At 35.7% G+C, this 27,502-nt stretch overlaps 1 protein-coding gene across 6 annotated transcripts in view; it reads left to right on the forward strand.

Annotated features, from left to right (window-relative positions):
• Positions 1-27,502, forward strand: part of KLHL13 (kelch like family member 13) — a 181,297-nt gene that overhangs the window by 58,045 nt on the left and 95,750 nt on the right. For 4 of the 6 annotated variants that reach the window (XM_079123376.1, XM_079123381.1, XM_079123382.1 and 1 more), the window contains exon 2: positions 3,063-3,136. The exons of the other annotated variants lie outside the window; for them this stretch is intronic. In XM_079123376.1, the coding sequence (XP_078979502.1) occupies positions 3,087-3,136 (50 nt within the window). In that variant the 5' untranslated portion in view covers positions 3,063-3,086. The remainder of the gene's footprint in view (positions 1-3,062; positions 3,137-27,502) is intronic. 6 annotated transcript variants of the gene reach the window in all.

A 27,502-nucleotide genomic window follows, 5' to 3' on the forward strand; every position in this document is an offset into this window, starting at 1 on the left:
ACAGGACAAAAGGAGTCAACATAGTTAGCTAAGTGAGTTGTGCTGGCCACTGATGCTGGGACTATTTCATAATTGATGTTGAACATGTTAATCTCATGTTAACAGTTTTAGAGGAAGGCCAGAAGCATTCCAGTTGGATATGGCTCACCTTTGTCTAACTTAGCATATAAACCCCTTCCTCCTACTTTGAGGTATGGGGATCCAACTGTCTTGCTGCTGCCTAAGACATGCTTCTGTCTGTAAGTTCCCAAAAATTGAACCTGGTGCAATCCTGCCTATTTCTTTGGTTTTATAGCAACTTCTGCCTTTGGTGGTCCATTCTCATATGCTGGGACTTTTTTCCCCTCAAACACCAATTTTGTGCTGCTATAAGAGAATACCTGAGACTGGCCAATTTATAAAGAAATAAATTTATTCCTCATAGTTCAGTAGGCAGAAAGAAGATCAATGTGCCAACATTTGATAAGGGCATTCTTACTGCATCATCCTTTGGCAGATCGTGGAAGGGCAGAGAAAGAGAGAGGGAGGGAAGGAGGGAGAGAGAGAGGGAGCAAGCACGAGTGAGAATACATATGTGTAAAAATGGACAAACTTGTCCTTTGATAAGGAACCCACTCTTGCAATACTTATATTAATCCATTCATGAGGGTAGTACCATGTCCCCTTGACACAATATCTCCTATTAGACCCCAACTTCCATCATTGCCACATTGGGGATCAAATTTCCACCATAACACTTTTAGACAGACACAAACCATAGCAGGGATTAAAAGAGAAAGTTTGCATGGCTAATTTTGGGAATATATATTTCATGCTAGATTCAGTTAGTGAAACAGGGCATGAATTACTTAATTTCACATTACTAGATTCCTAGTAGTAATCTAGATATAGTTGATTTTCCCTTTTGCAATGTTTCCTAGAAAAGTGTGAAGACTAAACAAGAAGTTCTCACCATGTCAAAATTCTCTCATAACTTTAGCCTTTTTAGAAAGGTTAGTTAATTTCAAGATGCTTTAACATTTTTCATTTTTTATGGGCTACCTGATTTCTTATAATAACAGGATTATAATCAGATATGATAGCACAAGTAAACATGAGCTCTGTATTGTAATTGAATTTTTTTCCTTTTTAGAGTAATGAAGATGCAAGAAATAGAATATATATTGTTCTCCTTCTAATTTTTCCCTTAAAGTAAGGGCCGGGTGGGCTGGGGATATAGCTTAGTTGGTAGAGTGCTTTCCTTGCAAGCACAAGGCCCTGGGTTCAATCCCTAGCACCCCCCCCCCCAAAAAAAAAAAAAAGGCTGGAAGAGGGCTGGGGATAATGAAGAATCCTCCTGTCTTACTTAAATATTTGAAGTCTGAACAGCTTTATAATAAAGTTTTACAAATGAAATAAATTGGATTTAATATATTTTTATCTTAGCAATAGAAGTTGATTTTATTTACAAGGAATAGTTAAGCAAAATATACATTTTTTCCAAGTATACTTGAAATAAATAGAATAAATATATAAAATTTACTTTACCTTTGTGATGTAATTTATTGGCATTGCTAGAAAGAAATATATTTGATATAGTTCACCTTACCCAAACTCAACTGCTTTTCCCATAAAAACAACCACCAATTCTGTGCATGCCAAGAAAAACAACATTCCAACTAATTTATGTCTTTAAGGTTTTAAAATATTACCACTTTCTAGCCTGTATTTTATACAGCTTCTTTTTAAATTGTGGCTTTCACTTTTGGGCTTCTCAGACCCCCCATGTCCCTTTGGTAACAAGGGAATTAGTGTGTTTTTGTATCTACTTGACAATTATTTGCCTCAACACTTTGCTGCTAACTTCTTTTGTCTAATCCAGCTTCCCAGACTCCTCTGGCCTCTGTTTTTTTGTTTAATCTAACTTTCTGTATACTTGGTTGAATTTCCATGGATACATGTTAATTAATGACTTTACATGAAATTTAGTCAGTTCTATTTAATGATTCACAATTGAGTGAATCATATATAGACTATTTTGCTTCTTAGAAAGATTCAGTTTCTTTTTTTTAACATTTTTTCCTGCTTTTATTTATCTATTGGGCATCTGCAGGCCTAATAAATAGTGCTTTTTAGCAAAAGAAGCTTCTAATTGTTATAATTGTACGTTTCTGTGTCTTTAAAATTTGTTGGTTTTAGATATACATGACAGTAGGGTGTATTTTGACAGATTATACATGGAAGAAGTGCAACCCATTCCAATTTGGTTCCACTTTTATGGTTTATATGGTGTGGAGTTACACTGGTCATGTATTCATATATGAGCATAGGAAAGTGATGTCCAATTCATTCTACAACCTTTCCTATTCCCATCCCCTTCCTTCTCTTCATTCCCCTTTTTCTAATTCAGTGAACTTCTATTCTTCCCTCCCCCTCCATTTTTGTGTGTTAGCATCCATCCACATAATCAGGGAGAATATTCTGCCTTTTTTTGGGGGGGGTTGGCTTATTTTACTTAGCATGATAGTCTTTAGTTCCATCCATTTACTGAAAAATGCCATAATTTCATTTTTCTTTATGGCTGAACAATATTCCATTGTGTATATACACCACATTTTCTTTATCCATTCATCTGTTGAAGGGCACCTAGGTTGGTTCCATAGTTCAGCTATTGTGAATTGATCTGCTATAAACATTGATGTGGCTGCATTACTATAGTATGCTGATTTTAAGTTCTTTGAGTATAAACTGAAAAGTGGGATAATTGGGTCAAATGGTGATTCCATTCCAAGTTTTCTAAGGAATCACCATACTGCTTTTCAGAGTGGTTGCACCCATTTGCAGTCCCACCAGCAATATATGAGTGACCCTTTTCCCCATATCCTTGCCAACATTTATTGTTACTTGTATTCTTTGTAATTGCCATTCTGATGGAGTGAGTTTCTTAATTTTTTTAAGATGTAATATGAGCATTAGGTATTGGACATACATTTTGCCTTTAACAATGAGATATACAAAAACTACAAAAGTAGACGTAATATTGACTCTCATAATAAATATTGGCTTCTTTTCCTTCTGAACAGGTCATTTTCCAACCTTTAGAGGTGATGGATCATCTGCATAGAGGGGAATTGGTTGCTGCAATACTTCATAACCGGTATATTTATGGAAACAAATTACCTTATTTATATAATGTCTGCCCTACCTATACTCAATATTTGTTAAATGCCTAGGATAGAATAAGAAGCATTTACTATGAATGAGTAAAGCATGACTGAGTAATAAAGAAATGGAATAAAGGGGATGTTAGTGACTATGTCCTGAGTTAATGAAAAATAGAGAATATAACTATAAAACACAATTGGTATAAATTGTGAACACCTGGAATACTGTCAGTGGAGGTATTGATGTGAACTTTTAGTTTTAAAAGCATATCTGTGAATAACTATAGGTAACTATAACTTAAGAAATGTCTCCACAACCTATTTTAAAAATAGGATTGCCTTATGATTGTGTGTACATTTTTGTTACTAAAAATCCAGTTAAACATGTCCCATGGAATTACTATGAGACATTTAGAGCTTCCTATGTCAATTTAGAATTTTAAATTCATGGTTTCAAGAAACACAATCATTCAGATAAAATGTTCAGTATCTACTTTCTAAAATTATTTCTTTGCAATCTTTTCTTCTTTTTACTGGGTAAAAAGTATTTATATGTATCTTGTTGGTTGGTCTAGTATATTCTTTAAAAAAACACAACCTTGTTTTGTAGAAGTGGAGAAATTTCTTTTATTCCTGATAGCAGATTGTACAGTTTGGGTGAGCTATTTAAAATAGTATGGTTGAATTGTCTGTGTTCTGGCTCTGATGCTTATGAGCAATGTAGGTTCAGGAAGTTTCTTAATGTTCTGTACCTCAAATTCCCCATCTGTGAAGTGGGGTCAATAATAGTACTTGCATTTCAAGAGTACTGTGAAAATTAAATAAATGTAACTTGGGGTTTGTGTGTGTGTGTGCACGTGCACATAGAGAGAGTGCATGAGAGAGTAAGTGGTATATAAGTGCTAGTATTATTGAAATGTAAATGTGGGATTTAAATTATTTAAATATATAGCTCAGTCATGTACCACATAATGACATTTCCATCAGCAGACTGCCTATATGACAGAAGTTCCTTGAAATTTTAATGGAGCTAAAACTTCCTATCATCTAATGATGTAGCTATCCTAACATAGAGCAATGCATTGCTCATGTTTTTGGTGAGCTGGTTTAAATAAACCAATTATTCTGCCTGTTGTATAAAAACACAGCACATACAATTATGCATGGTATACGATACTTGATAATTGTCATATACCATGGTTTACGTATGTATGTACTGTATGTACTACTCCTTATATTTAAACTTATATTTAAAGTGTACTGTAAAATAGTATGTTGTGTTATGCTGTCAGCAGACTCATACATATTTTGTTTACCCTGTGTCTTGATTGCATCTAGAGGCTATGTCAACTGACCTACAGCAGCTAGTTTTGTGTAAATACAAACTATGTTGTGCATACAATGACAAAATCACACAGTGGTGCATTTCACAGAACATTTCTCCATCATTAAGTGATACATGACTGTGTTTGTGCTTCTGAATTCTGAGGTACTTTAAATAAAAATATATTATAAAAGAAAAAAGATGGGAAAGTTTGAGATAGGAATGAAACATACATAAAGTCACTGTTATTTGAAAAATACCACAAAATGTATTTTATATAAAAATAACATTAAAGAAATATATGAAAGGTACCTGCTTGTTGACGTGGTACTATCATCTGAGTGAGGGTGAGATATGACCTTTGTAGGAGCTATAAGATGGACTTGATCAAAGATAAAGAAAATAAGAAAATCATAACAGGGATAATGTGTGACCATGTTGAGTGAAAAGATGGAGGAGGAGTAGAGGAGGGGATATTGATTTCATTGTTGCATGTGTCAGTAGTACATTCTTTTTTATTGTTGTGTAATATCCATTTTAAAAATATACCACAACTTAACACGTTTTCCTGTTGATAAATTATTTATCTTGTATCCAGTATTTGGCTGTTATAAATAAAACTATTATTAACAGTCCTGTATAAATCTTTTTTTTGGCATATGCACATATGCACTCATTTTCTTTGGGTATATAACAGGAGTGGAATTGCTGGGACAAAGGGTAGACATTTACCATCTCTTGATATTGTTATTCTCTTTTAAAGTTTAGCCATTATCAGAGTGTGTAGTGGTTACTCATTATAGTTGTTACTCTACATTTTTATTATATGTAATAACGAGTATATTTTTATGTCTATTAGGTATTTGGACTCTTTTAGAAGCTTATGTTCAATTCTTTTTTGAATCTGCTATTCTTTTAAATTTACTTTTATTTTTTATTATTATTAGAGCTTTATGGTTATACTTAGTATTGGGTTAATTCTGACAAACTCATACATGAATGGAAATAAATTTAAGTTTATGATCCCTACCTTTTCCTCCTGTCCTTCCTCCCCTCCCCCTTTCTCTTTCTTTCTACTCTGTTAAACTTCCATTTACTTGTCTATTAATTTGTATTAGACTGGTTAATCAGAATGCAATGATCAAGAATATGAAAAACAATAAATGCTGGAGAGTCTCTAGGGAGAAGGGAACACCTGTACATTGTTGGTGGGACTGCAGACTAGTGCAACCATTCTGGAAAGCAATATGGAGATCCCTCAAAAAACTAGGGATGAAACCACCACATTACCCAGCTATCCCTCTCCTCAGTACATGTCCAAAATATCTAGAATTGGCATACTGCAATTCATTTAAAAATGGGTGGTTGTTTTATTTTGATTTTTTTTTTTTTAGATTTTAACTCATTCTGGATATTTAGGTATATACTCTGACTATTCTTCCAATCTGTGGGCTTGCTCTACTGTTTTCTTATATTTGTGTGTTTTGATGAGCAGTAGTTTTTTCTTTCTTTGAAGTTCAACTGTGTAAGTTTTTAATTAGAGTAGTGGTTTTTGTTTCTTGCCCCCCAAAATTATTGTTCTTCCAAATTTCAGGCTTTCTTTAGAAAGTTTTATGTTAGCCTTCACATTATAAGTACTTTCTTGATCAAAACAAAAGAAACCCTAAACCAAAAAAAAAAAAAAAGCAAAAACAAGAACAAAAACAAGTTTTGGCCTAGATTTCACATAGACTCTGACTAAATAATTACACAACTTTATAAAAGGATCATGTCTTTGTAACTTTTAATTCTAAGTTTGTACCTTGGTAGATGGCAAGGTTACTGAATGGTAATGTGAGCTAAGCATGGTGAGGCACAGGGAGATAGTCCTATGATTCTTAGTTTTTAACACAATGACTTGATTTCAGTCTTTTATGGCCTTTCTTGTTATAAGAAAACCCCATTTGAAATAAACAGATCATTCAGATTGTAAATCACTTTGAAAGAAACAGATTATTCTCATTATAAGTAAATGGATCCAGAACACTAAAGAGTGATGGGAATCCACCCAGTTTTTATGATGCTGCATAATTTAGACATCAGTACCTGAGAAAAATATGACTTGCATGTGTACACAAATTATGGGTCAATTTCAAATTCTAAATAAAATAAAACTAACAAACTTGGGAATATGTAAAAAAAGCCTTTCTGAATAAGAAAGTTTTATTTCAGCTTGGGAATGGTACAATATGAAGATTATCCATAAGATGTATTATATTAATAGATCTCATAAGAAAAATGTTAAATGCTGAAGTGTTTGAAAAATTTAAATGAACGTTTTAAGAGTAAAAAAAAACTCTTAAATAGTCAATGATAGAAACTTACCATCAGTGCTAAACTTTAAGAGTTGTTCCTTAAGTAACAACAGAACAAGTACACTTACAATCACCAGTATTTAGTATATATCTATAAATTAAGGCAATATTGATATAAATAATAAATATTTAGATGATAAATGGTACTGGAAAAACTGGATCTCCACATACAAAAGAATAAAACTGGACCCTTAATCCATACATAAAAATAAATTAAAAAATGAATTTAATATTGAACTGTGCTTAAGACCTGAAAGAATAAAACACTTAGAAGAAAATGTAGGGGAAAAATTCTTTGATATTGGCCCTGGCAATGATTTGAATACTACACCAAAATTTCAGGCAGCAGAAGCAAAAATAAACAAATTGGGCCCACATAAAAAGCTTCTGGCTAGCTGTGGTGGCTCATGCCTGTAGTCCTAGCTACCTGTGAGGCTAAGGCAGGATGGTCATCAGTTCAAGGTCAACCTGGGTGACTTAGTGAGGCCCTGTCTCAAAATAAAATTTATAAAAGCCTGAGGATGTAGCTCAGCAAGTAGTGTATTTGCACAGCATATGCGAGGCCCTGTGGGAGAAAATATTTCAAACTATACTTGTGATAAAAGTTAATATCTAAAAAAATAAGGAACTCACAAAATGGAATAGAAAAAAACGTGATTTAAAAATGAACAAAGGAACTAAATCTACATTTTTTTCCGAAGATGATATGCAACTGGCCAACAGGTGCATGGAAAGTTACTCAGCATCACTAATCATCAGAAAAATGCAAATTAAAACCCTAATATCACATCACACCTGTTACAGTGGCTACTAGTATCGAAAAGAGAAAAGATAACAATTGTTGGCAAGGATATAGATATAAGAGAACCTTTATACACTGCTGGTGGGTATGTACATTAGTGCAGCTATTGTAAAAAACAGTATGGCACTTCCTCAAAAAACTCATATACGACTATCATGACTCAGCAATCTCTGTTGGTTATTTGTCCTACAGAAATGAAATCAGCATTTTTTTGAGATACCTGTGTGTCCACGATCATTTCAGCATCACTCACAATTGCTAAGATATGGGAACAAGTTTTAATGGATGAGTGGATCAAGGAATTGTTATGCACACAGACATAGTGGAATTAGTGTCTATTCTTAAAAAATGAGATACTGACATTTGCAAAAACCTGGATGAACCTGGAAGGTTTTATGCTAAACGAAAAATTACTGTATGTTCTCACTTATGTACACTTTATGCTAAAGAGAAAAACCTGTATGAAAGAAAAGTACCATATGACCTCACTTATGTACAGAAAAGGAAAAGTGGAAACAGAGTAGAAAGATGGTTACCAAAGATGGGTAGTGGGAAAAAATTGGGAGAAGTAGGTCACAGCATATAAACTTGCAGTTAGGTATGGTGAATAAGTCTAGAGATGTGGAATACAGCATAAGGACACTAGTTAGTAATATCATATTGTTTATTGAATATTTGCTAGGAGAGTAAATTTAAGGTGCTTTTATCAATACACAAAAAGGCATCTGTGAAAGGTGATGGGTATGTCAATTCATTTGACATTAGTAATAATTTCACTGTGTCTAACTGTATCAAAACAGCATGCTTTGTACCTTAAATATATATAATGAAAAAGAGATACATAAAAAATATTAGATAGACTCATATATCTATAAAAGTCAAATCTTGAAAAGAATTGATAGAGTTAATAAATTGTAAAAAAGTAGCTGGATATGAATAAAAGTGAAGAAAACCACCTTTTATCTGTGTCCAAAATATTGATTTAGAAGATATGATGGAAAACAATTAAAATGGCCATAAAACATAAAAATTTAGTAATAATCCCAACAACAATGTCTAGGACTTATATGAGGAAAATTTTAAAATTCCATTCAGAAGTAGGACAGAAGACATTTAACAAATGGAGAAACATGCCATGGTCCCTGGTTAAAAGACTAAATGTTGGGAAGAGATAAATTCTCTTCAAATTATTCTATAAATTTAAAAAAAATTGAATTGTATCCCCATTATTACTGCATATTCCTGGCAATGTAGTGCATGTAGTAATTGATCATTAATTATTGCTGAATTAAGAATGGACTACTCAAAAAGATCTAATGATTTTTTTCTGTTTACACTGCAATAAATATTTATTGTGTAATTGCTAAATGTGAAGCATTTTCACATTCTTAAACAACAAAACATGGTGAATCCTTATTGACAGTACATTTTGTGGAGGTGAGGTCAGATAATAAAAATGTATTATCACAGAGAAAATTGTTTGACAAATTAGTAAAGCAGGTAGAAAGATGAAGAGCTAAGAATGGGAGATGGTAATGTAGAAGGTTGTTAACTTCTATGAGTCCTGGATATTTTAAATCTTGTGGTCTTCCAACCATATGTTTTATCCTATATATGGTTTCATTCCAGTGTTTTCTTTTATTTTTTTTAAATTGTAAACAAATGGGATACATATTGTTTCTCTGTACATGGAGTAAAGGAGTACCATTTGTGTAATCATAAATTTACATAGGGTAATGTTGATTGATTCATTCTGTTATTTTTTCCCTTCCTCCTACCCCTCCCACCCCTCCCACCCCTCTTTTCCCTCTATACAGTCCTTCCTCCATTCTTTCTCCCCTCCCTAACCCTAACTCTAACCCTAACACTAACCCCTCCCACCCCCCATTATGTGTCATCATCCACTTATCAGCGAGATCATTCGTCCTTTGGTTTTTTGAGATTGGCTTATCTCACTTAGCATGATATTCTCCAATTTCATCCATTTGCCTGCAAATGCCATAATTTTATCATTCTTTATGGCTGAGTAATATTCCATTATATATATATATATATATATATATATATATATATATATATATATATACACATACACACACCACAGTTTCTTTATCCATTCATCAATTGAAGGGCGTCTAGGTTGGTTCCACAATCTGGCTATGGTGAATTGAGCAGCTATGAACATTGATGTGGCTGTATCTCTGTAGTATGATGATTTTAAGTCCTTTGGGTATAGGCCGAGGAGTGGGATAGCTGGGTCAAATGGTGGTTCCATTCCAAGTTTTCTAAGGAATCTCCACACTGCTTTCCGGAGTGGCTGCACTAATTTGCAGCCCCACCAGCAATATATGAGTGTACCTTTCTCCCCACATCCTCGCCAACACCTGTTGTTGCTTGTTCATTCCAGTGTTTTATAAAGTACAGGAAGAGGCCAGGAGTATGTGGCTTTCTTTGTTGCAAACAGCATCCCAACCTGAACATAATCCTCATGTGCACATTATGGGAATATATAGGAGGGTACATTGTAGCAGGAGTCATCTGCTTGTGGTATTTTCTGATGACATTTCTAGATCTAATAAGGGCTTCCACAATGAAGTGTTCCAGTCTTCTAAAAGTACTCTTTGTTAGATCAAACATAGTACAATATATTTACTGGCATTTGCAAAACAGGGGAAAGAGAGCCACACATTGTTATTGCATTTTATGCCTTTATCAAATATCATGCAGTACCTTTTGTGTGAACTGCTAGGAATATAGAAGTGAATGATAGACAAAACATGGTTATTTCGTCTAGTGGAGAATAGAAAGAAGTAATTTTGTTTATCGTGTGCTAGGAAAAGAAAGTATAGGATGCTTCTGAATATGTCTAATATAATATATACCTCTGTCTTGGGGGGTCATGGTAGTCTTCCTGGGTGGAGTCATGTTTTCTTTACTCCATCTCTGCTAACCTCCACCTTACACCAAGCTACTATCATTTTTGCCTGGATTCCTGTAATAATTAGCTGGCTGATTCATTCTTCTCTAGACTCTGATTAGACTTTGCTTTTCAAAATTCAAATCTTATCATATTTCTTCTTCAACTTTCAAACTATCCTGTAGTTTTCTCTTACCTTTTGGATACTGTTCAATATTAATGTCACCTTTTACCACTGTGCATGGGGCCATGAAAAAGCATGACACAGTCATGAAACTAATGAAAATTAGATAATTATTGTTTGTAATGCTAGGGGCAAAATAAGAAGAGGCTGGAGATGGGTTTGCGTAGGTGGTCGAGGTCAGTTTAAAAAGTGTTTGTGTCATTCAAAGCAAAATGGATGCTTCATGGACTGCAGGGATCTACTAAAACTGTCAAATAGGGGAGTGATATGATTGATCAGATTCATCTTTCTAGAAATAACACTTCGGTGACTGTGTGAACTACTCAGGGAAGATGGGGGGAATTAAGAGACTCAGTGTCTATTGTAGTAGCTGCAGAAAGAAATGAAGAGTAAACCAAGGGGATAACAGTGATAATGAAGAACAGGAAATAGATTTGTAAAATATTTAGGGGTAATTCAAAATATTTGGCAGTATTAAACAAATCCCAGTGGTTTGGGAGGCTGAGACAGAACGATCACAAGTTCAAAGCAAGCCTCAGCAAATTAGTGAGGCCCTAAGCAACTTATTAAGATCCTGTCTGAAAATTACAAAAAAGAACTGGGGATGTGACTCATGTTTAAGCACCTTGGATTAAATCTCTGTTATATATATTCATATAAAATATATACATATACATACATACACAATGCATGCATATACAATATATATGAACCAGAGATTGAACATATTGTGTGTGTATATATGTGTGTGTGTACATATATATAGATATATAGATATAGATATAGATAGATAGAGAGCATGCACACCTTTTACTCTCAGTGTCCTCATTTGTAAAATGTGAGGGTTGGAAGCTCTCAAGGTTCCTTTGCGATTTAAAAATCTAGAATTATATATTTAAATCTAAGAACATAGTAGGTGCTAAATAAACACTTATTTGATTAATTTCATAGAAAATGAATTTAACAAGATTATCAGTCATCAAAGATAAAATCTTTTCATTACTTTTTCATCACTTGTCCTTCTCAACTTGAATAAAGTTATTTTTCAATGCTTTGCTTACAAGTCAAATCTTTAGCTAGAAGAGACCAAGAGGGATTATAATATAAAAGAATAAATAATACAGTGAATACCACTGCCAGTTGCTTTTTATAAAATGAATTTAATTTTGTTCAGAAATTCTGTAGATTTTGGTTACCTGTTATTATCATCATAAGATCTTACAGTAGATGCGCATGCAATTTATCAGCATATTTGTTTCTGTCCCTGAAGGGTTATACGTTCTCATACAAAGAGTCCAAACTTCTTAGTACTGTTGCAAAGTCTATCTATCTAGAGGAATTTTTCAGGTTATGGAAAGTTTTTCTGTTCCTGGGGAGAGAAATTACTACACTGATTCCTGTTTTGTTTATTTGTTTGTTTGTTTGTTTTTGGTACTGGGAATCAAACCCAGGGATGCTTTATCATTGAGCTACCTCCAGCCCTGTTTATTTCTTCTGTTGAGACAGGGCCTTGGTAAATTGCTGAGGCTGGCCTTGAACTTGTGATCCTGTCTCAGCCTCCCAAGTTGCTGGAATCATGGGTGTGTGCCACAGCACATGGTTTGATTCCTATTTTTTAAACCTCTTTCCTGTATTGCTGTTCATAATTTTGTTCATATTATATAAATTCTTTTTGTGCAATCATAACAACAGCCATTGTCTCAATCCTCATCTCTATGTGAATGACCTTATATTTTTATCTCAAGTCTAAATATTTTTTGTGAATCTCAGGCTAAATGTTCTTTATTCTCTTTCTCTACCACTTGTTGGGAGGGCTGGATTCTACAAGTAATATATATTTATTATAGAACACTTAGAAAGAAGAAAATTATATATGTGTAAGGTAAATAATCACTTAAAATAATCTCTTAACACCTTGATGTATATTCACTCTGACCTTTTTGTGCACTTTTAAATGTAACAAAGTTGTAATTATGGAACATGATTTAGTTATAGTCATTTGGTTAAAAGCAGAAGCTTTCTACTATTTTTCATATTCCCTTCCCACTCCCTTCCCTTCATTTCCCTTTGTCTGATCCAATGAACTACTATTCTTCCTCTCCCCACTCTCCCTGTTGTGGGTTAGCATCCACATGTCAGAGAGAACATTTGACCTTTGAATTTGGGGTACTGGATTATTTCACTTAGCATGATAGTCTCTAGTTCCGTCATTTATCTGCAAATGCCATAATTTCATTCTTCTTTATGGCTGAGAAATATTCCACTGTGCTTATATACCACATTTTCTTTATCTGTTCGTCTGTTGAAAGACACCTAAGTTGGTTCCATAGGGGATCCTAATTAGAATAAGTTATACTCCATGTATGTATAATTCGTCAAAATATACTCTACTGTCATGTATATCTAAAAAGAAAAAATTTAAGAAATGTTAAAACAAAAATCAGAGGGTTTTTAAAACAAAAAAGCAGAGGCTTTGAAGTCTGCCAAATACAGACTCCAGTCAAGCTCTGCTTCTTCCCAGTTGAGTGAACAATCTAATGTTTCTTCAACTCCCTGAGTCTGTTTCCTTGTCTATTCTCAGGAACAACTCGTGAGATGTTTTCTTTTTTCAAATGTTTTTTAAAATTTATTGGTACTTTGTAGTTATACAAGACAGTAGAATCCATTTTGACATAATTATAAAAACTGTTCTAATTCAGTTCAATGATCTTTTTAATGTGTTGTTGAATTTGATTTGCCTTTGATTCAAGAAAATTCCCCTCTGATTTCCTAAATGACCCACTATTTATTCAGTAATATTTTGTTTAACCTTCATGTGTTTGTATAATTTTTAGTTTCTCTTGTTGTTGATTTGTAGTTTCATTCTATTTTGATCAGATAAGATGCAAGAAATTATTTCAATTTTTTTAATTTGTTAAAACTTATTTGTATCCTAATATATGGAAAATTCCATGTGCTAGTTAAAAGACTGTATTATACAGCTGTCAGATCAAATATTCTGTATATGTCTGTTAAGTCTATTTGATCTGTAGTGTAATTAAGTCTTTTATGGATTTTTTTTGGTCTGGGTTATCTATCTGAGAGAGTATGGTTTTGAAGTCACTCATTACTATTTTATTTGAGCCTATATCTCTCTTTATGTCTAATAGTGTTTGTTTGATTAATAAATTGCGTGTTCTGATGTTCAGTGCATTTGTATTTGTAATTGTTATATCTTCTTGATACATTGTTCCCTTCATCAATATATAGTGAACTTGAAATTCTTTTTCTCTTCTAACTGATTTTGTTTTAAAGTATATTTTTTGGATATAAGTATAACTACTCCTGCTTGCTTTCTGATTTTACTTGTTTGAGATATCATTTTACATCCTTTCTCTTTTGGTCTGTGTTTGTCTTTATGAGATAAGTTTCTTATAGGCAGCATGTTGTCAGGTTTTTTTTTTTAACTGTATTCAGCCAGTCTGCATATTTAAATTGGAGGATTTAGACTATTTACATTCAGGGTTATTATTGAAAGGTATGTTTTTTTTTTTCTTATTCCTGTTATTTTGTTGTTTTTCTTATGGTTCTTTTGAATATTTTATGTTTATTTCTTCCTCTCTTATTCACTCTAGAAATTTGGTGGCTTATTGTATTGATAATATTTGACTCTTTCCTACTTCTCATCTGTGTTTCTGTTCTTCAGTTGGGGTATATTCTTTCCCATGCTCTCATGATTGTTTCTCTTTTCTCCTCTTCTGAGTGTTGGATTCCTAAGTTGTCTTCTATAATGCTGGTATAGTGTTTGTGAATTCCCGTAATTTATGCATATCTTGGAAAAATCTTGATTTCTTCTTTGATTTGGATGGATAAACCTGCTGAATATAGCTATGTTATTTGGAAATTTTTTTAGGACTTGAAATACCTCATTCCATACCCTCTGGCCTTTAGAGCTTCTGCTGCGAAATCTACTGTTTGTCTACTGCACCTGTTCACTATGCAGCTTTTAGGTCTCTTGTCTGTTTAGACTATAGGTTTTCAAGGTGCTGGATCCTGTGCTTGTGGAGATTACCCAAACTTTCTTTTTCACCTATATCCTCATCAAGGTAGTACTTCACCTCCCCGTGCCAACTTCTGAACACTCAGTACTGGGGTATTCTGTTTCTCCTACTCTAGTAATAGCTTATACTATAGATTTCATCTGATTACTGACTATTGTTAAATGCTTCCACTTTCCTATCACCCCCACTTCTACATGCAACTATATACCTGTTGTTTGGGTTCAATCTCATGGAGAAGCAGGTGAGTTTTAGGTGGCTCTAATCCACAATCTTATTCAGTAAGTAACATTGAATTTCAAAACATTTTCATTTACTTCATGGTAGTTATTTTTTGTGGTTGTTTATCTACTCTCAAAGAAAAAAGATTCTGTCAATGATTTTATATTGACTGTTCCCTTTGTCTATAATGTTCTTACTCATGGCCTTTAAGTGGCTGACTCCTTTTGTCCAGATCTCCATTTAAATGTGCTCACCTCTGAGGTTTCCTTTGAGTACCCAAAGTGGCCACTTGTTTACCCTTTACTGTCACACGACTGTAGTTTAATTCTACACAAGACTTATCACTACTACTATTAGATATGTCCCTTCATTTATTATCCCCTTTCAGTAGAATGTCAAGGAATTCAGAGGGCTTGTTTGACTTGATTACAACTTTAATTTTAGCATCTACAACCATGTCTTGCACATATTAGTTGCTAAACAAATATTTGCTGAATGAATAGATAAATGAGTTAACCATTGACCTTCTCTGAGTACTCTTGGACACCAAGCTCAGCCCCTTTTAAGACTTAGGAACAACCAAAATAAATGATTGAATAAATATTAATTACAGAAGAATTCCATGTTTTCTTTGTGTACTTCTAGATATATATATATATATGTGTGTGTGTGTGTGTGTATGTGTGTGTGTGTGTGTGTATATATATATATACACACCTCCCTACTCCAAGAGGTAGAACTTCATCCCCCACCAAGTATGGCTTTAATGATACACTTCCAAAGAAAAGCATGTGGAATGGGATAAAGGCCTTTATGGAGAAAAAAAACCTAACAAACATTATCTATATTGGGTAAAATAATATCACCCCTCCAATGGTGTCCACATCATAATTCCCAGAATCTGTAACTATGATACTGTATATGGCAAAAAGAACTTTGTAGATGTTATTAAATTAAGAACTGTAAATGGAACATTATCCTAGATTTTTCAGGTAAGCCCATTCTGATCACAAGAGCCCTTATATGAGTGACACAAGGAGTCGGAGTCAGGGAAAGAAGATGTGATGAAGGACCCAGAGGTTTGAGTGATGCTCTTTGAAGGTGTAGGAAGATGCCATAAGCCAAGGAATTCAGTTGGCCACCAGAAGCCATAAAAGGCAAGGGAAAAGTCTCCCTGTAAGCTTTGCCAACACTGGATTTTAGACTCCTAACCTCCAGAACTTGTTAAGTCAATTGGTGTTGTTCATAAAGTCACTCTATAGTTATTTGTGACAGGGGCAATAGGAAATTAATACACCAAGTTTTCAGAGTCTGGAACACAGGCTTCCTAACGTATTTCAAGAGCTGTAACTTCTAACTTGATATAAACACAGGAGAGAATAATGGTGGTAGAGGTCATAAATGGGCACATAGTAGAAGAGAATAATACTCAGGCTGCTTTAAAAATTAGAACCTTTTTCAGGTCTCAGTTTCAGTGCTAGTACTCTTTTACCTGTACAAGATAATTAGTAGGGAGTTGAGGAAAGCAGAATCAGAGACCAACCAACAGCATTTTATTTTTTTAAAAATTTGAACATTTATGGGGGCTGGGATTGTAGCTCAGTGGTACAGCACTTGCCTAGCATGTGTGAGGCACTGGGTTCAATCCTCAGCAACACACAAACAAAGAAACAAATAAATAAAATAAAGGTTTAAAAAAGCCACAGTTCTTTAAAAATTTTGAACATTCATGTATATATGTCTTCCTTATTCAATTGTATAATCTGTACTCATGATGAACAATTTGGAAAAATTTTGGAAAAGTATAATCCCATTGCTCTGAATGCACTGTTAATATTTTGGAACTCACAAATAACAAGTGTTTATTCAACATGAAGATTTCTCAGTATTCTAAATATAACATGACCAAACCTATCTAATTTTAGTCCCCAGAACCTGCCTTCTCATCTATGGTCTTGGGCTTGTTAAAGCATTCACTCAGTTGCCAGAGTCAAAAAATTGAGCATCATCCTGACTCTTATTAACCCCATATTCAGTCACCAAGTCCTGTTTCTCTAATCTGCTGTCCCTGCAACTTTATTCTTTTTTTATTTGTTCTTTTCAGTTATATGTAACAGTAGAGTGTATTTTGACATATTACACATACATGGAGTATAACTTCCCATTCTTGTGGTTGCACATGATATGGAGTTTCACTGGCAGTGTGTTCATATATAAATGTAGGAATGTTATGTCCCATTCATTCTACTGTCTTTACCATTCCAGTCCCCCCTTCCTTCCCTTCATTCCCTTTTGTCTAATCCAATGAACTTCTATTCTCCCCTCCTCCCCTTTATTGTGTGTTAGCATCTGCATATCAGAGTGAACACTCGGCCTTTGGACTTTTCGGGATTCCTGCCACTTTATACTGAATTACCTCTTTCTTAGTTTAGGCCCACACAATTTGTCACCTAAATCATCATAATATCCTTTATCGTGGTGCTCAGGATCGAACCCAGGGCCTCATGCATGCTAGGCAAACACTCCACCACTGAGCCACATTCCCAGCCACCATAATATCCTTTTAATCTGACTTTTTGCCTCTAGTATTAGTCTTTAACCTACCCTCCCTGAAGGATCATCCTTATTGCAGCCGTTGTGATCTTTCTGAAATATAAATGTGTTCATTTTGTTTCTTTATTTAGAATTCTTCAGTGACTCTCAGTGTAGCACGGCTTGTCATATGGCTCCACTCTACCTCACAGGTCTTATTTCCTGGCTACAGCATGTGTTGCAATCTCCCTCAACACTGAAATGCAACATATTCCCTCATATTTCCATTCTGTTTCTGGAATGCTTTCTCTCATATTCTTGGCCTAACCAACTCCTTTTTATCTTTCAAGATCTAGTAGAGGTATTAAGTTGTTTGTGAAACTTTCACCACCATGGACTCCTTTTACTCTTCTAAGCAGAATAGGTATCCATTTCTTATGTCTCTCATAACATTGACTCTTAATTCTATGTGTCGGGAGTGGTGATGGAAGTCCTAATAGTAATAATAGCTCTGTTGGCAGTCGTCATAGTGTTTACTTGGTTTCACTTGTAAAGTCCTCATATATGTTAATTTATTGTATTTTCATAGTAACCCTGTGAAATAGGTATTAATCATTATTTCCATTTTACTAACAAGGAAATAGAGGCACTGAGAAATTAAGTTGTCCAAGTACTCACAGTTAAAAAAGCACGGATCCAGAGTTCAAACAGAGGATTTCCAGTTCCAGAGTCTATGTAGGTATTCTACCTTATTCATTAGGAGATATGTTCCACGAAACCCAGTGAATACCTGAAACTGCTCATAGTACTGAACCCTATATATACAATAGTCCCTCGGTATCTATGAGGGATTGATTTCAGGACCTCCCTGCGTGTTGCAAAATCTGTGTATGCTCAAATCCCTTGTATAAAATGGTATATTGTATTTATATATAATGCACATCCTGCTGTATACTCCAGATCATCCCTAAGTTATTTATAATACCTAATACAATATAAATGCTATGTAAATTGTTGTTCTCTGTTGTTTATGGATTAATGACAAGAAAAACAGGACTGTACATAATCAGTAGAAATAATTTTTTCAATGTTATAGATTCAAAGTTGATTGAATTCATGGATGTGGAATCCACAGATACAAGGGGCTGACCTGTACTATATTTTTCCTTTTTAAAATTTTTTAGTTAGATGGAAACAATACCTTTATTTTATTTATTTATTTTTATGTGGTACTGAGAATTGAACCCAGTGCCTTACACATGTTAGGCAAGTGCTCTACCACTGAGCTACAATCCCAGCCCTGTACTATATTTTTTTCATATCCATACATACGCACAATAAAGTTTAATTTCTAAATTAAGCATGGTAAGAGACTAATGCTAAGTCATAATGAAACAGAACAATCATGCTAAATGAAACAAACCAGTCCCAAAAGTCAAAGGTGAAATGTCTTCTCAGATGTGTGAAAGCTAATCCAAAATGGAGTGGGGGAGAGAAAGAAAGAGAGAGAGACTGGAGAAAATAGAAAGGGAATTTTATTAAAATAGAGGAAAGATCAGGAGAGTAGATGAAGGGGATTGACGGGGAGAAAGAAGGGATGGGAAAAGGGAGAAACAGTGGAATATATCTGACTGAATTTTCTTTGGTCCATGCATGAATATACCACAGTGATTCCCAACATCAAGTATATGCACAAGACACTAATTTAAAACAACAACAATAACAACAACAACAAAACTATAAATAAACTGCAGAAACATCAGTTGAGTAATGGGAGGAGTTGTAGGGGAAGGGAGAAGGGCAGAAGGGAGAAGGGCTTTGACTGGATTAGAGCAAATTGTATTCCATGCTTTTGTGATTATGTCAAAATGTATGCTAATGTTATATATAGCTAAAAAGAATCAATAAAAATAAAAAGAACAATCTTTTAAAATAAAATAGAACGATTATAACAATATACTGTGATAAAATTGCTAGCATTGCTATGTTTGTACTTTAGGGACATTATTATGTGAAATAAGAATTACTTTAACACAAGCACTATAATACCTCAAGAGCTGATCTGATAAATAAGATGGTTAGTGGGCAAGTAACATATACAATGTGAATACTCAGGACAAAGTGACAATTCACATCCCAAGTGCAATGGGATAGAATGATGCTAGATTTCATCATGATTCACAATAACTTGATTTAAAATTTATAAAGTGTTTATTTCTAGAATTTCCTATTTTGGAATTTTGGAGCTCCATTGACCACGGTAACTGAAACTGCTGAAAGTGAAACAGTGCATAACGGATGGCTACTGTAAATGTGAGAAGGAATGTGGTTTCACAAAATAATTCAGATCCTTAATTAATATGGGTGTTTTTTTATTGTAAACAAGTGGGATACATGTTGTTTCTCTGTTTGTACATGGCGTAAAGGCATACCATATGTGTAATCATAAATTTACATAGAGTAATGTTGTTTGATTCATTCTGTTATTTTTTCCCTTCCCCCCACACTCCCACCCCTCTTTTCCCTCTATACACTTCTTCCTTCCTCCATTCTTGCCCTGATCCCTAACCCTAACTCTAACCCTAACACTAAACCCTCCCTCCCCCCATTATGTGTCATCATCCACTTATTAGCGATATCATTTGTCCTTTGGTTTTTTGAGATTGGCTTATCTCACTTAGCATGATATTCTCCAATTTCATCCATTTGCCTGCAAATGCCATAATTTTGTCATTCTTTATGGCCGAGTAATATTCCATTGTGTATATATATATATATATATATATATATATATATATATATCACAGTTTCTTTATCCATTTATCAATTGAAGGACATCTAGGTTGGTTCCACAATCTGGCTATTGTGAACTGAGCAGCTATGAACATTGATGTGGCTGTATCTCTGTAGTAGGCTGATTTTAAGTCCTTTGGGGATAGGCCAAGGAGTGGGACAGCTGGGTCAAATGGTGGTTCCTTTCCAAGTTTTCTAAGGAATCTCCACACTGCTTTCCAGAGTGACTGCACTAATTTGCAGACCCACCAGCAATGTATGAGTGTACCTTTCTCCCTACATCCTTGCCAACACCTGTTGTTGCTTGTATTCTTAATAATCGCCATTCTAATTGGGGTGAGATGGAATCTTAGGGTGGTTTTGATTTGCATTTCTCTTATTACTAGAGATGTTGAACATTTTTCCGTATGTTTGTTGATTGCTTGTAGATCTTCTTCTGTGAAGTGTCTATTCATTTCCTTAGCCCATTTGTCGACTGGATTATTTGTATTCTTGGTGTAAAGTTTTTTGAGTTCTTTATAGATTCTGGAGATTAGTGCTCTATCTGAAGTATGATTGGCAAAGATTTTCTCCCACTCTGTAGGATCTTTCTTCACATTGCTGATAGTTTCCTTTGCTGAGAGAAAGATTTTTAGTTTGAATCTATCCCAGTTATTGATTCTTGCTTTTATTTCTTGTGCTATGGGAGTCCTGTTGAGGAAGTCTGGTCCTAAGCTGACATGTTGAAGATCTGGACCTACTTTTTCTTCTGTAATCTGCAGGGTCTCTGGTCTGATTCCGAGGTCCTTAATCCATTTTGAGTTTAGTTTTGTGCATGGTGAGAGATATGGGTTTAGTTTCATTCTGTTGCATATGGATATCCAATTCTCCCAGCACCATTTGTTGAAGAGGCTATCTTTTCTCCATTGCATATTTTTGGCCCCTTTGTCTAGTATGAGAAAATTGTATTTATTGGGTTTGTGTCCATGTCCTCTATTCTGTACCATTGATCTACCTTTCTATTTTGGTACCAATACCATGCCGTTTTTGTTACTATTGCTTTGTAGTAGAGTTGAAGATCTGGTATTGCGATACCCCCTGCTTCACTCTTCCTGCTAAGGATTGCTTTAGCTATTCTGGGTTTCTTATTCTTCCAGATGAATTTCATAATTTCTTGCTCTATTTCTGTAAGGTACGTCATTGGGATTTTAATTGGAATTGCATTGAATCTGTATAGCACTTTTGGTAGTATGGCCATTTTGACAATATTAATTCTTCCTATCCAAGAACATGGGAGATCTTTCCATCTTCTAAGGTTTTCTTCAATTTCTTTCTTTAGTGTTGTATAGTTCTCATTGTAGAGGTCTTTCACCTCTTTTGTGAGATTGATTCCCAAGTATTTTATTTTTTTCGAGCCTATTGTGAATGGGGTAGTTTTCCTAATTATTCTTTCCAAAGATTCATCACTTATGTATAAAAATGCATTGGATTTATGTGCATTGATCTTATATCCCGCTACTTTACTGAATTCACTTATGAGTTCTAAAAGTTTTCTGGTAGAATTTCCTGGTTCCTCTAAATATATAATCATGTCATCAGCAAATAGGGATAGGTTGAGTTCTTCTTTTCCTATTCATATCCCTTTAATTTCTTTGGTCTGTCTAATTGCTCTGGCTAGAGTTTCAAGGACGATATTGAATAGAAGTGGTGAACGAGGGCATCTCTGCCTTGTTCCAGTTTTTAGGGGGAATGCTTTCAGATTTTCACCATTTAGAATGATATTAGCCATGGGCTTAGCATAAATGGCCTTCACAATGTTAATGAATGTTCCCACTATCCCTATTTTTTCTAGTGTTTTGAGCATGAAGGGGTGCTGTATTTTATCAAATGCTTTTTCTGCATCTATTGAAATAATCATGTGATTCTTGACTTTAAGTCTATTGATATGGTGAATGATATTTATTGATTTCCTGATGTTGAACCAACCTTGCATCCCTGGGATGAAACCCAGTTGATCATGGTGCACTATCTTTTTAATATGTTTTGGTATGCAATTTGCTAAAATTTTGTAGAGAATTTTTGCGTCGATGTTCATTAAGGATATCTGAAATTTTCTTTCCTCGATGTATCTCTGTCTGGTTTAGGTATCAGTGTGATATTGGCTTCATAGACTGAGTTTGGGAGGGTTCCCTTCTCTTCTATTTTATGAAATACTTTGAGAAGTATTGGAATGAGCTCTTCTTTAAAGGTTTTGTAGAACTCAGCTGAGAACCCATCTGGTCCCGAACTTTTCTTTGTTGGTAGGCTTTTGATGACTTCTTCTATTTCATTACTTGAAATTGGTCTATTTAAATTGTGTATGTCCTCCTCGTTCAGTTTAGGTAATTCATATGTCTCTAGAAACCTATTGATGTCTTCAAAATTTTCTATTTTGTTGGAGTATAGATTTTCAAAATAGCTTCTAATTATGTTTTGTATTTCAATCGTGTCTGTTGTGATATTTCCTTGTTCATTCCGAATTTTAGTGATTTGGGTTTTCTGTCATCTTCTCTTTGTAAGTGTGGCTAAAGTTTTATCAATTTTGTTTATTTTTTCGAAGAATCAACTATTTATTTTGTCAATTTTTTGTATTGTTTCTTTTGTTTCAATTTTGTTGATTTCAGCTCTGAGTTTAACTATTTCCTGTCTTCTACTACTTTTGTGCTGTTCTGTTCTTCTTTTTCTAGGGCTTTGAGCTGTAGTGTTAGGTCATTTATTTGTTGAGTTTTACTTCTTTTATTAAATGCGCTCCATGAAATAAATTTCCCTCTAAGTACTGCTTTCATAGTGTCCCAGATATTTTGCTATGTTGTTTTTTTGTTCTCATTTACCTCTAAGAATTTTTTAATTTCCTTCCTATTATCTCCTGTTATCCATTCATTATATAATAGCATATTGTTTAATCTCCAGGTGTTGGAGTAGTTTCTGTTTTTTACTCTTTCATTTATTTCTAACTTCAATCCATTATGATCTGATAGAATACAAGGTAGTGTCTGTATCTTCTTGTATTTGCTAACAGTAGCTTTGTGGCATAAAACATGGTCTATTTTAGAGAAGGATCCATGTGCTGATGAGAAGAAAGTGTATTCGCTCTTGGTTGGATGGTATATTCCATAAATGTCTGTTAAGTCTAAATTATTGATTGTGTTATTGTGATCTATGGTTTCTTTGTTCAATTTTTGTCTGGAAGATCTGTCCAGTGGCGACAGAGGTGTGTTAACATCACCTAGTATTATTGTGTTATGGTCTATTTGGTTTCTGAAATTGAGAAGGATTTGTTTGACATACATGGATGAGCCACTGTTTGGGGCATAGATGTTTATGATTGTTATATCTTGCTGATTTATGCTTCCCTTAAGCAGTATGAAATGTCCTTTTTTATCCCTTCTGACTAACTTTGGCTTGAAGTCCACATTATCTGAAATGATGATGGATACTCCAGCTTTTTTGCTGAGTCCATGTGCATGGTATGTTTTTCCCCATCCTTTCACCTTTAGCCTATGCATATCTTTTTCTATGAGGTGAGTGTCTTGCAGGCAACATATTGTTGGATCTTTCTTTTTAATCCAATCTGCCAGTCTTTGTCTTTTGATTGATGAATTCAGGCCATTAACATTCAGGGTTATTATTGACATATGATTTGTATTCCCGGTCATTTGGTTCATTTTTAAAAATTTTTATTTATTTATTTATTTATTTATTTATTTATTTATTTATTTATTTGACACGACTTGGTTCCTCCTTTATTTGACAATTCCTTTAGGATACTTCCTCCCTTTGCTGATTTGCTTCTTTGTTTTTCATCTCTTCCTCATGGAATATTTTGCTGAGAATGTTCTGTAACGCTGGCTTTCTTTTTGTAAATTCTTTTAGCTTTTGTTTATCATGGAAGGATTTTATTTCATCGTCAATTTTGAAGGTAAGTTTTGCTGGGTATAAGATTCTTGGTTGGCATCCATTTTCTTTCAGGGCTTGATAAATGTTGTTCCAGGCCCTTCTAGCTTTTCGGGTCTGGATTGAAAAATATGCTGATATCTGTTTTGGTTTCCCCCTGAATGTAATTTCGTTCTTTTCTCTCACAGCCTTTAAAATTCTGTCTTCATTTTGTATGTTAGTTATTTTCATTATAATGTGCCTTGGTGTGAGTCTGTTGTAATTTTGTGTATTTGGAGTCCTATAAGCCTCTTGAACTTGATTTTCCATTTCATTCTTCAGATTTGGGAAATTTTCTGATATTATTTCATTGAATAGATTGTTCATTCCTTTGGTTTGTTTCTCTAAGCCTTCCTCAATCCCGATAATTCTTAAATTTGGCCTTTTCATGATATCCCATAGTTCTTGGAGATTCTGTTCATGATTTCTTACCATCTTCTCTGTTTGTTCAACTTTGTTTTCAAGGTTAAATATTTTGTCTTCAATGTCTGAGGTTCTGTCTTCTAGGTGTTCTATCCTACTGGGTCAGCTTTCTATGGAGTTCTTAATTTGGTTTATTGTTTCCTTCATTTGAAGGATTTCTGTTTGTTTTTTTTTTTTTTCAATATCTCTAACTCTTTATTGAAATGATCTTTTGCTTCCTGTATTTGCTCTTTTAACTGTCGATTGGTGCAATCATTCAATGCCTGCATTTGCTCTTTCATCTCATCATTTAGTGCCTGCATTTGCTCTTTCATCTCATCATTTGCTTCCCTGATCATTTGAATTATGTACATTCTGAACTCCTTTTCTGTCATTTCTTCTGCCATGCTGTCATTGGGTTTTATTGATGTAACATCTAGATTTGTTTGGGGCATTTTCTTTCCTTTTTTTATCATATTGTTCAAGTATTAGTGGACCGCTGAGATATTGCAGATTTCCTCTATTGACTTATAATGTCCCTGAAGTTTTCTAGTATATCCCCTCTTAGCCTTCAGTAGGCTGAAGTCTTGGAGGAAGTTGATAATGCGGTGCTCCACAAGGAAGCTGCCTCTCTAGGGGTGGTGGCCTTCAGGTGGGGTATATTCCCTGCTAGTGGGCAGAGGTGCCTTCACTTCTTGACCAATGATCATCCAATGGGGAACTAGGCTGCAGGCTGAGGCAAGGCCTGTTTGGGCCTATGTCTCTGGTTTTACCATCCTTGTCGGAAAACCTCACCTGGCAGGGAAGACTCACCCGGTGAGGAAGTCTTGCTGGTCAGTTCTCCTCCTAGAGGTTCCCCTCAATACACAACTACTGCCTGGGCTTGGCTGCCTTCCTCTGCAACGTTCCCAGGGGCCCCGACCTACCTCCTGGGCCTGGGAGCCTCACCCTTTGTAGACGAGTCTCCTTAGGCTGCCCCTCCTCAGAGAATCTGCCCACAGTCCTGGAACCTTCGCTCTGCCCCTAAGCATGTCTCTGTGCTGCTCTTCCACCAAGAAGCCTCCTAGGTCCTGGGACCCTGCTCTGCACCTAATTGCCTGGCTATGCGGCCCCTCCTCTGAGCCGCCACCTGGAGTCTCATACAATTGCTCCGAGTCCCAGCGACCCACCGCAGGCCTCTTCCTCTGGTCAGCTGCCCGGTGTTCTGGTGCGGTCACTAGGAGTCCATGCAACTCACTGCTTGCCTCCTTGTCCTGCCACGTGCTCTTAGCCCTCGGCAGTCACTCCGAGTCCAAGTGACCCGCCCCATTCCTCCTCCTCCTCCGGGTAGCCCCCTGGGTGTTCACGAGGGTGGCTCTGAGTTGCTCTGAGTCCAAGCGACCCTCTGCACACCTCCTCCGGGCAGCCGCCCGGAGCTCTAGTGTGGCCACTCTGAGACCAAGCGGCTCACCGGGCTCCTCCTCTGGGCAGCCCCCTGCCCCCGTGTTCAGAATAGGTTGCTTTGAGTCCAAACAACTCACCACTCACCTCCTCCTCTGAGCAGCCACCTGGAGCTCTGATACAGTCACTGCGAGTCTAAGCGACCCGCCGTGCTCCTCCTCCTCCTCCTCCTCCGGGCAGGCCCTGGTGTTCAGAAGTGGTTGCTTTGAGTCCACACAGCTCTCCTCGCAGCTCCTCCTCTGGGCCGCCGCCCGGAGCCCCAGTGGTTGCTCCGAGTCCCAGCGCTGTGCTGAGTGGCCTCCTCTCCGATGCTCCCAGTTGTCCGAGTTCACCGCTCCAGCCGGGGGAGGGGCGTCTTGCCAGCAGCTCTACTTCACAAAGTTTCCTGCGTTCCGGGACCACCGTCCCATCCAGCACGCCTCCCCAACGGGAGAGACTCACCCGGCTGCTTTGAGTTGGTCCCAAGTCTCTCAATATCTCCTCTTTTGAATCCTGAGTCCTGGAGCAACATGAAGTGCAGCCACCCTCTAGGCCGCCATCTTGAAAAACCAATATGGGTGCTTTTTAAAGACATATGACCAGACAACAAAGTTTCCTCTTTCTGCCCAAGTTGCCTGATATTTCAATGCTTTTATTTTTCATAGCACTTCATTTTCCTTTTACCATTCCTTTCAGATTGAAATGAACAGAAAAGGTCATCCTCTTCCCTTTTTTCTAAAAACTGTATTCTTTCACTGGACTCTAGTTTCTGTGCCTGCCATTGGGGATTAGTTAATGACAATTTAAATACTGTGACCACCGATAGTTCTACTACAGGTCTTGTCTAAGAACCCAGGGCCTTAATCTGCAATTGGAATTACGGAAGTGTGTCTTTATCTCCTGCATATCTCCTTGTGTGTCATGAATTGAATTCTCCTGAAGTTGAAGATATTCCATATATCAGTAGCATTGCATAGCCAACATGGATACAGGCTGTAGATAGCTGGAAAGAAAATTTCTAGTGACTTACACAGTCTGTTTTAGGCATAACAAGACAGGAAGCACAGTGAATTTGAATTAAATTTATTGTTGTTTTTGACAGAAAGAACTGTGTCAAGGTATAGACAGTGTTTTGTATTTTTCGCTGGTACATTATTGAAAATGCTAATATTTAAGTTTGCATTTTGTCTGAGATCAGCCATTGTCTAGACTTGGCAAGCCTCTCAGGATTGGCTTAGTTCCCACTCTTACCTTCTCAAGCTTGGGTGGCTGTTGGAGTCAGTGGGAGGCCACCTAGAACACACTTTTCTCTCTGGGTTCCCTGAGGCAGTGCTAAGACTTATAAAGCCTCCAAGGGAAAGGCAGCTATTTGATCTCCACACCCACTGCCTGCGCCTCCATGTTATACTTATCCTTTGACCA

This window comes from Sciurus vulgaris, assembly GCF_902686455.1.
Source record: "Sciurus vulgaris genome assembly, chromosome: X".
In the NCBI taxonomy this organism is placed as follows: Eukaryota; Metazoa; Chordata; class Mammalia; order Rodentia; family Sciuridae; genus Sciurus; species Sciurus vulgaris.